General features: G+C 42.0%; 1 protein-coding gene across 5 annotated transcripts in view; it reads left to right on the forward strand.

Moving 5' to 3' along the window:
* The window catches only part of FARP2 (FERM, ARH/RhoGEF and pleckstrin domain protein 2), a 104,368-nt gene extending 93,405 nt beyond the window's left edge, over window positions 1–10,963 (forward strand). For 2 of the 5 annotated variants that reach the window (XR_013543025.1, XM_072995896.2), the window contains 4 exons: window positions 1,724–1,836; window positions 3,315–3,422; window positions 7,705–7,856; window positions 9,072–10,963. Coding sequence is in view for 3 of the 5 variants with exons in the window: in XM_072995896.2 (XP_072851997.1) it covers window positions 1,724–1,836; window positions 3,315–3,422; window positions 7,705–7,856; window positions 9,072–9,162 (464 nt within the window). In the remaining 2 variants the exon portion in view is untranslated. Of the gene's footprint in view, window positions 1–1,696; window positions 1,837–3,314; window positions 3,423–7,704; window positions 7,857–9,071 lie in introns of all 5 variants that reach the window. The other 3 variants (XM_020786311.3, XM_020786313.3, XR_013543024.1) reach the window with 2 other exon arrangements.
* The last annotated feature ends 142 nt before the right edge of the window (window positions 10,964–11,105 follow it).

The following is an 11,105-nucleotide window of genomic DNA, read 5'->3' on the forward strand; positions in this document are numbered from 1 at the left end:
TTAAAGCAAAATTTAAAATAATTACAAATAAAAGCAGATATAAAGAGAAGTTATAATGCTAAAACATAATTAAATTGTAGTATTAAAACATTATCAATTTTAAAAGCACTTTAAAAGAAAATTAAAATGAGCACCAGCTATTTAGATTTGCCTTCCTTAGCAGTCAGTCTGTTGCCAAAAACCTGCGTGAAGAAATAAAAATCTGTGCCAGCAGGAGGACAACAGGGAAGGGCCGCCCTAGCTTCCTTGACAAGGAAATCCACAACCAAGAAGGCTTCCCCTATGTCTAAACACATGTGTGAAGGTAGCAGGAACAAGAGCAGGGTTTCCTTAAAAATCTCAGAAGCCAGGCATGAACTTTATATGGGCAAATATGGTCCTTTAGATAACTTGGACCCAAGTCATATAGGACTTTATTTATTCTCATAGCCAGCACTTTGAATTTTGCCAGAAAATAGATTGCTAGTCAATATAACTGTTGTAATGGGAATTTTGTTGCTACCTTAGACCAACAGACATGTTGACTCAAGGTGCTTTCCAGGAGGAGATAGAAAGTCCTTTCATAGACAGAACTGCTAGTAGGAAGAGAAAAGAGGCCGTCACTAGCCCTTTTTAAACAGGTCTTACATGTCTTTTCGTTCAGCAGAGGACAAATGAATGCACTCATATACATAAGAATGAGTTCAAGAGTGCAGGACCCAGATTCAAAGCATCCTCCTAGAAATGGTGGATGTGTTGCTTCTATATATCTCTGTATTGTCTTTGAAAGATGTGGTCGCATTTGATTTTTATGTAATAATTATTCATTGCATATGTTATCTCAAGGAGCATTGAGTCTCCACATAGCCTCTCGGCCACCACTGAATCCATATCACTGTGGTTTTGCTAGCTCTCTAAATTGCAGAATATAACCCAGAAGCCTTTCTCACATACATACAAAACTGATCACACAGCTTGTGGAAGTGTGTGCCACATTCCACTCTGCTGCTACTAATGCATAGTCTTATACATTGTTGGGGATCTCTTCATTTTTTTATGTTTGGACTTGAGGCAGGCATACATCTTGATTTAGGATCAAGACTTGGTTCTTAGACCATTTTGAGATGGGAGAGGACTTTTAAGGAATCCAGTAATACCTCTCTTTGCCTTCAGTTGTCATGCACTTTTGACAAGATTCTTTCATGTTAAAATAAAAGCTCCCCACCCAAAAAAACCCAAAACAAAACCCAATCCATACAGCATTGTGTTGTCAAAGCCATTTTGAATGTTTCTCCCATGCAGATGTATTTTCATACTTGCCTGGACTTTGATATTAAAGGTTCTGGGCTATATTTTACATCTGACAAGGCACAACAAAACATTCCCATGCTTAACAGTTGCTTTATTTATTCATGGCTGCCATTTTCACCTCAAAAAAGCTAATAAAGCAGTCCAGTGTGGAGGTGTGAAGTCAAAAGTAATGTTCTTTTCCACAACTAAATCTTTCTCTTCAGCGAACGGTACCTTCAGTAAAATTGTTAGTTTTCTTGCTTCCTTCCCAAAGCACTGTCACTGCTTTCACCAAGATCTTAGACCATTGAACCTCACGGCATCTTCACATACTGTTTTCCATGAACCTTTGCAAGCACTGTCCCTTCTTTTCTCTAAATCTCTCTTCTTCTTTCTCTTTCTACCCTGTACCCCCCTCTCTGCTCAGTTTTCTGCTCTCTTGCTGTTTCTCCAGAGCTTCCTCCTCGCTATCTGCTGGGCCAGACTCAACGGCCCAACACAATCACCCATGTTTGCTGGTACCGGAACCAGAGCCTATCCCTGTCTGACTATCTGTGCATGATTCAGGTAAAGCTAATTCTTCCACTCCCCATTTTGATAGGATGATCTGTGTAGACCATCACCTCCTATGTATACCATCTCCATTTGAGTGCTCTTTTAAACATCATTCTAATGTGCAGATCTAATATAATGATCCAGTGGTAAGAAATCCTTCAAGTCTGCTGTGAAACTCAGACCAATAAATCCCTTTAGTTTATCATACAAGAAGGCCCAGAACACAGTGTCATTTCATACCATTTAAGGTGATTTAATTTATCCTGTAGATTTGATCGTAGCAGACTAGTTTTTCCTCCAGTGTTGCCCAGGCATCCGTTTATGATTTTTTTTAAATGGGACACTGCTACTGTGTGTTTTGTAGAGCCTTGCCTTCACCTAGTTCTTTTACTCTATGCTTTCCTTTCTGACACTGCTTTGTCTTTTCCAACTGCATTGTCTCATTAACAGAACCTGGCATGCCTGTGTTACTTACTAGCTTTTAGTGCGTTGTTGGGGCTGGATGACAAACTGAAATAAAAAGGGTGGGGAATTTGGTGTGTTGATGATTGTGCTCTTCTCCTTTGGGGAATAACTGTGTTTACAGTTTTCCTGCCCTGTCCAAATTTTTAAAAAATAGAGAATACATGTATTTATCATTGTGAAAAAGGGCAATAAACTGTTTATGTATATAGGGGGAATGTATTAGTACTTTTTAAGGGTCTCTCTGTATGATCAAACAAAGCATGGATCAAATCACATTGCAATCCTGTCTTTCCACAAGTCCAGATGCAATTGAAATAATAGAATACTGTGTCTGAATTTGACATACAGGGAAAGAGTGCTTTGCTGAGGTAGAGAAATGACTGAAGATGTGTCAGCCCTCTCCTTACTTTATAAAAACCTGAATGGATGTGAATTCTGAATTCAAGAATGCAATGTCTCCGAGAACCCAACATACGTAAATTAAAAATTAAAAGGAGCAAGACAGATTTGCTACTTTCTGTCACTAAAAAATAAATACTGTGTGCTGGAGTAGTATTTCAGAGTTGCAGCTTCATAGTGGAAAGCACAAAGTCACAAAGAAATTAAGAGATTAAATTAAATTTCAAAAGGATGCCATCATGGAGTGGGGTTAGACTTTTTTTAGTCAACCACTAATTCCCTCATAGATATTGTCCAGTGGGTTCCTGTGTTATCCACTCAACTTCTGTATGATAATTATGTAGGTAATTGATGCTCACTCTGGAGCAAATAAGGGGCATTTAAAAGTATAAAAACCCACCAAATATGCATTACTTGTACGCTTCTTACACAAGAGATCTAATTATGAAAAGAGACTCTGAAACAGCAAGTGACCACAGTGTTTCTTAATTTAAGAGTACTGTATCACATTCTAAGAAGAGTAATCCATTTTTATCATTCTATGGAGTACCACTAGAGCTTCAGCTGTTAGAGAATATGTGTACTGATCTCAGCTTCTCATATCATATTTTCCCTCTTCTATATAGAACCAGTTATCAGGGTACCTGCTGAGGAAATTCAAGAACAGTAATGGATGGCAGAAATTATGGGTGGTATTTACCAATTTCTGTCTGTTCTTCTACAAAACACACCAGGTAATGTACATACATTGCTATTTGCATCCATCCTGTGAATGTATCCAGGCTCCTCTTATTAAAGAAAATACATGGAAGCACCTTGGTAAAGTAAAAGTGGCAGTAGCTTCCACCTGTTGGATGATTATTTTGTACCACATCCCAGCAAACTCACACTGAGCATAATGCAAACCTCAGGCCTTCTATAGTCTCTAGGACATCTAGTTGGAGAAATTTGCAATTCTTTGTGGAGAGGGGCTGAAGCTTCCCAGTCACAACGTTGGTTAGATTGTTCATTTAGCACAGATTGAAGTAGCTGGTTCTCTCAGACTGGCATATTTCTGCTGGTTAAGAATTGATTTTATTTATTTTATTTTATTTTATTTAACTTATATGCCGCCCACTCTACCCAAAGGTCTCTGGGCAGCTTACAACAATTAAAATATGATAAAAAATACAATAAAAAGATAAAACAATTTAAATACAATTAAAATAGATACCCTAAAAATTGCCATCAGCATCCACAGTTGATATTATTTCCTGGAACAGGAAGGTTTTGACCTGGTGCCGAAACGTCATCAGTGTCGGTGCCAAATGAATCTCAGTCGGGAAGGCATTCCATAGTCTGGGAGCAGCTGCGGAAAAAAGCCCTTTGTCTACAAGCCATCCCTCTTACCTGCTTGAGGGACGGCTCTTTCAAAAGGGCCCCCTGGCCAGGTCTTAACTGCTGGGTAGGCTCATATGGAAGGAGGCGGTCCTTCAGGTATCCAGGGCCATTTAGGGCTTTATGTGTCAAAATAAGCACTTTGAATTGGGCCTGGGCAGCAGCTGGTAACCAATGTAATTTAATCAGAATTGGCTTGATATGTCCCCTAGCAGCCCCACCACTCACCAGCTGCACACCTCGATTCTGGACCAGTTGCAGTCGCTGGACCGTCTTCAAAGGCAGCCCCACATATAGCACATTGCAATGATCTATACAAGATGTTATCAGTGCGTAACTGTCATGAGACTCCGCTCGTCCAGGTAGGGCCATATCTGGTACAATTTTCGCAGTTGAAGGAAGGCGGCCCTGGTCACCAAGTCCACCTGGGCTTTCAGAGTTAGATTGGGGTCCAGGAGCACCCCCAGGCTGCGGACCCTGTCCCTTAGGGGGGGAGCGTAACCCCATTCAGGGCAGGGAAATGGCCCTCCAGCATGTCCGGCGAAGCACCCACTAACAGCACTTCCATCTTGTCTGGATTGAGTTTCTGTTTATTAACCCTCATCCAGTCCATTATCAGGTCCAGACACAAGTTCAGCACAGAAACCTACCTCACGAGAGGTAGAGCTGAGTGTCATCAGCATATTGCTGACTCCTCAGCCCAAACCTCCTGATGACCTCTCCCATCAGTTCCATTTGGATGTTAAACACCATGGGGGACAGTATCGAGCCCTGAGGAACCCCATAACATCAATGCCATGGGACAGAGCAACTGTCTCCCAGCACCACCCTCTGGACATGGTCAGCCAGGAAGGAGCTGAACCACCATAAAGCGGTGCCCCCAACTCCCAACCCAGCCAGCCTATCCAGAGGGACACCATGGTCGATGGTGTCAAAAGCCGCTGAGAGGTCCAGGAGTACCAACAGGGTCACAGTCCCCCTGTCTCTCTCCAGGCAAAGGTCATCATACAGGGCGACCAAGGCAGTCTCCGTACCAAAACCCGGCCTGAAACCCGATTGAAATGGATCCAGAAAATCCGTTTCATCCAGCAGCGCCTGGAGTGGCCCGGCCACAACCCGTTCCAACATTTTGTCCAAATAAGGGAGGTTCTCCACTGTTCGGTAGTTAGCCACCAGCCTTGGGTCCAGGTTAGGCTTTTTAAGGAGTGGTCGAATTACCACCTCTTTCAAGGTGGTAGGGACCACTCCCTCTCTCAAAGAGGTGTTCACAACCTCCTGGACCCAGGTGCGAACCCCCCTGGCAGATCTTCCAATTAGCCAAGATGGGCAAGGGTCGAGTGGAGTGGTGGTAGAACGGACAGATCCAAGCACCATGTCCACATCCCCAGGTCTTAACAATTGAAACTCATCCATTAATATTTGACCTAAGCACGACACACTGGACACATCCTCTGATTTTGCAGTAATAGTGGAGTCCAACCACTGTGAATCTGAGTGATTTCCCCCTCAAAATGAATGGCAAACTCATCACAGTGAGCGGATGAGCAGTCCGAGACCTCCACTGGATTTCCTGGTTAAAGAAGTTCCTGGACCACCAAAACAGCTGTGCTGGATGACATTCTGAGGAAGCAATACAGCTGGAGAAATATTGCCATTTCACCAGCCATATTGCCATGAAATAGGCCCGATAATGGGCTCTAAGTCGTGTTCGATTGGACTCCCAGCGGGATTTCCTCCACCTGCGCTCCAGCTGTCTCCCCTCTCACTTTATTGCCCACAGTTCAGAAGTATACCAAGGAGATGTCTGGGCTCTGTGTGCAGGGAGAGGGCGCTTAGGCGCAATCGTGTCAAGTGCCTGGCTCATCTCCCTATTCCATAGGGTGACCTGAGCTTCAACAGGAGCGCCGACCATATCAGACGGATAATCCCCCAGAGCATTCAGGAAACCATCCAGATCCATTAGTCTCCGAGGGCAGATCATCTTAAGAGATCTCCCACCCTTGCAGAGGGGAGAAGAAGCTAATAGACTAAACTTGACCAGGAAGTGGTCTGACCATTACAATGGGGTCAACACCAGCCCCTCCACATCCAGTCCTGTTGAGGAAACCATGTCCAAGGTATGGCCCTTCTCATGTGTCAGGCCGATGACACATTGAAACAGACCCATGGTTGTCATGGCGGCCATGAAGTCCTGAGCCGCCCCTGTCAAGGCAGCCTTGGCATGAATGTTGAGGTCCCCCAGCACCAACAGCCTGGGAGTCCTCAAACCCAGGTCCGAGACTACCTCCATCAGCTCAGGCAGGGAGACTGTTGGTATGCAGCAGGGTGGGCGGTACATCAGCAGAATCCCTAATCTGTCTCGCAAGCCCAACACACAATACAGGCCCTCAAGACCTCTCAAAGGGATAGGAAGCCTGGTCAAGGAGATAAAACTCCTATAGATTATAGCAACTCCCCCTCCCCGACCCTCCGAGCAACATTGGTGCTGGACCAAGTACCCAGGTGGACACAGTTGGGAGAGGGGGACACCACCCTCCTCTCCCACCCAGGTCTCAGTAATGCACGCCAGTTTAGCACCCTCATCCAGAATTACATCATGGATGAGGGCAGTCTTATTTTGTACTGACCTGGCATTCATCAACAACACTATGTGGCTCGAGGGTTTGATGTGGTCACCTGATACCATCTGGTTGGGGGGTAGGACTAGAATTGGGGATAGATGTAAGATATCTAACCTCTCTCCTCCTACATGGGCATGTTCTACCCTCAACCCCATTCCTTCCCCTACCACATTTTTCCATCTTTGGCGGATTGCACGGCTGCGACCCTATCTCGACATGGGGGCGCTCACTACCTTGGTGCATGCGCTCGTAATCTCAAGATTAGATCACTGTAACACGCTCTACATGGGGCTGCCTTTGAGGCTGACACGGAAACTTCAGGTGGTGCAGAATGCAGCGGCCAGGCTCCTTACAGGAGTGAGAAAATATCAACACATCTCTCCAACGCTGGCTGCATTGCATTGGCTGCCCATCTGTTTCCGTGTCAACTTCAAAGTTTTAATGCTTACTTATAAGGCCCTAAACGGTTTAGGACCTCGATATTTGGCGGAACGCCTCCTCCCACCAACGTCTACCCGGATCACCTACGCGAGCCAGGTGGTGAGGCTGAGGAGCCTGACGCTGAGAGAGGCCCGGAAGGAGAAGACACGAAACCGGGCCTTCTCAGCGGTGGCTCCTCGCCTCTGGAACAATCTCCCTCCGGCGATTCGCGCGGCCCCCACGCTGGGCACCTTTAAAACCCAATTAAAAACATGGCTGTTTATTCAGGCCTTCCCTCCAGCCAACTCTTGATTTTTTCTTACTTTTCCTTTTTATTTTTACTGCTGTTCTTGTTTGATTATTATGTATTTGTCTAAGTTTTATTATTTGATTTTATATTTGGAAGCCGCCTAGAGTGGTCCGGTGGGCCAGATAGGCAGGGTATAAATTAAATAAATAAATACCATTTTTAAATGTGTGAACAATTTAAAACATAATGTAACTTGTATTATGTATTGAGCCTATTTTTAATTGAAGTGAAACCTTTGTTAAATGTCAGTGTAAACATCTGCTAAATACAAAACTTTGTTATTTGCAGGATGATTATCCACTGGCTAGTTTACCACTTCTTGGATACTCAGTCAGCATCCCTGTGGAGGCAGATGGCATTCAGAAGGATTATGTCTTCAAACTTCAGTTTAAATCCCATGTCTATTTCTTCAGGGCTGAAAGCAAGTATACCTTTGAGAGGTAAATGTGTTTCCTAAACCTAATACATGGAATGAACTACTTGCCCCAAGTTGTCTTTTTGAGGGTGTTTTCTGTTCAGTGTCCTGCTAAAATTTGAAAGATGGCAGTCCTGCTTTCTCTTGGCTATTTCTGCATTCTGCGATAAGACTAGCTGTTGATAGATTCTCAAGTCAGCTAAATCTATCTGAAGCCAAGTAGTGCTAGGATAAAATTAGTCCAAATAAAAGTTTTCCGTTTAAGGAAATATGCAAATCATATTGTGGCAGATATGAAAACAAAATTACACAAAATCGTGTAAGCAATTTTGCCTCTTTATTCTGTTACATACCCCTGCATCCACTGGTCACATAAACAATCATTCACTTGGCAGTGCAACAGATGGCAAGTCAGGATCAAAACTGTAAGCAGGGGTTTAACGGTCAACCTGTCAGGGACATTTTAAGTATGGATTTTAGGCATTGGCAGGGGGCTGGACTTGATGATCTATGGGATCCCTTTGAGCTCTAAATTCTATTATTGTGGCCTCAAATAATGTGGTTATCAAATAGGATATCAGTTAATGTATCTAAGATTGACTTTGATCCTTGGGCACAGGATCTGTGTCTCTTTTCTAGCACATCGATATGGAAACATCAAAGTCAACAGTTATAGTTAAAAGATGAAATTTTCATTTTGGCTTTTATGAGAGCAAATTCAAATTATCAGCTGTGCTTGTTTGCAGGCAGATGCCTACTTGATGCAGCAAAGATTCTTGGGACGAAACATTTGATTTATATGCCAGACTTGCTTGGTTGTTCATGCAAATTCATGGTTGTACCGGCTCCTTCTGAAATATGTGAGACAAGAAACCTTGCTGGCCATAAGATAATTGGAATTTTTTAAAAATTACTTGAGTCGAGTATCTCCTTCTCATTCTTTTCAAAGATGTTGCTATGTTAGTCTGCTGCAGCAAAACAACACTGTGGCACCTTTAATGCTAACAAAAAAAATCATATTATACGTATGCTATATCAGCACAAGAGAAAGGACCATGAGCTATCGGTTCACTTCTTTATGGAGACATTTGTTCCCACTTGGATATTCTGCCTGCATGATGGAAATGAACCTAGCAAAAGATGAAGTCTAATATTCTTGACAAGAAGTACTTGATAACACATTCAAGGAATAATCAGTAAGCTTGGAGGTGTTGAACGTGATTTTTTTCTGTCTTGACAGGTGGATGGAAGTGATAAAGAGAGCCACAAGTTCTCCTGGAAGATCCAGCCTCCTCATCCCAAAAGAGGAAAAGGAAAAGATCACAAACTGAAAAAAGCAGAGCTGGGTCTCCGTTAAGTTATTTTGCAGCATGGTGGGGGATACTGGGAAGGAGTCTGAACTTGATAGTAATAAAATGAGATGCCATTTGTTACCTGCTCTGGCCAAGTTAGTGTCCTCATGGAAGCTGATGATTTTTGTTGGAGTATGAAAGTCAGTCTTATTCAAAGGGGGACTGCAAAGCCTCTGGAGAACTCCATTTGTGCAAGAACTGCAGCTGCTCAATTTGTGTCTAACACTTTTTAAAAAAAATATACCATTAATAGCAGCTGTTGGTCACATTTGGCTGACCAAGATGGCTTTCAGATGGCTTCTTTGGACTTGCTAATGCTCAAGTCCTGCTAAATAATCTTTGTGCAATTTGTTCTTTCAGTCTACCAGCCATACATGCCTCACATGCTGCAAGCTATGTTCATATTACTCTTAAAGTTGGAATTTCTCCTTGTTGTAAAATGGAGGACTTCAGAAAAATGCCAAATGACAACTTTCACCTCTTTACATCCCTGGAGTTGACATGGTAGCTGGTTGTTGCTTGAAGTGGACTGATGGAAGAAGGGAGCTGTAGTTAGTTCAAGAGCTTACACAGACAATTCTTAAGGATGCTAAAATAAGGATAATAGGTCTTTGAGTGCACCTCCATCATTACTTCCATTACAGTTAACATTCTAAATGCTCTCTATCCTGATGTTGTACTCTACAGGTTTCTTGTAATGTGTGCTGTTCTGGGGCTTTTGAGCAGCAACAGCTCTGGTGGAAAAGCTTTTTTAAAAACTCTTAAATGTATAATAGATGACCTGTTGCAGAAGAAGAAATAGCTTCAGAATTAAACCCACTCATCAGCAAAATTATCTGTTGCTGTTTGTGTGTTAAGTACATTGTACTTTTTTAAAAGCTTGGGGCACTAAAACAGAGTATTTGTGATTATTAACCTCAAAATCATTAATAGCGATAATGCATTAATGATACTTTGATGTAAAGGAATAAAGAAGAGTAACTAGTCTAAGATACAGTCAGGGATGTATAATGTGAGAACCAGTGCATGCATGTCTTCCAGAGAACATTGTTCTATAATTGAGATGACTTGTTTAAATTAGGTACTGTACAACTGCAATATAGGAATAACAAATCCTGTCAACATTGGTCACTTCTTTAACTTCAGATGACTTCTAAAACATGGGTGCTGAAACTATCCACTGTTTTTCCTCACCTTAAAAATATGTGGTTTATGCTTTCTCCATGGCACAGACCAGCAGTTAATCATTTGAAAATACACAAATAGCTATGCTGGCCCATGGAGTAAACCTCCAAAACACTACAGTTGTATAGTATCTTTATTAGGCCTTTGTTGCCCTTGGATAGCAATGGAAAGTAGTTTGTTGGTTTGAAGAGGGTGATCATAATGTTTTTCCTCATGTTTTGCTATATTGAACTGTGTGGTGATGGGTAGTGTGTTTTAAAGGAAACAGGATAAGGCAAAACAGTATTTATATATTTAACATTGCTTTTGTTGTATGGAAGTCTGAAGGGAGAAACTGGGAGGAATTCAGGACCTTTTATTATTCTTGAAATGGATGCAAAAGTTGTTTAGTGCTAGATCAGTCTTCAGGTAGAAAAGGTGGGGTTAGTAACCCACATTAGATGTTAAAGGGAAAATTTCCTCTTTGTTTGACATCCTCATTCATAAGCTTCAAAGTGCTAAACACTTTTACTATAATGGCCATTCAATATAAGTTATATGTATTTTTTATTTATTAGTGTCTGTTTTGAAAATAAAAGTGTTATAGATATCCTTATACTACTCAGTCATAATCAATTCTTATCCTACTGAATATTTAATAATTGAAAATTACTATAGCTCTCTCAAAAATACTGCAACATTCTCATTTTTTTCAGATACATAGTGTGGTTTACTCTTCTGATTCTAGAAGGTTTTTT

This window comes from Pogona vitticeps, chromosome 3 (genome assembly GCF_051106095.1).
Source record: "Pogona vitticeps strain Pit_001003342236 chromosome 3, PviZW2.1, whole genome shotgun sequence".
In the NCBI taxonomy this organism is placed as follows: Eukaryota; Metazoa; Chordata; class Lepidosauria; order Squamata; family Agamidae; genus Pogona; species Pogona vitticeps.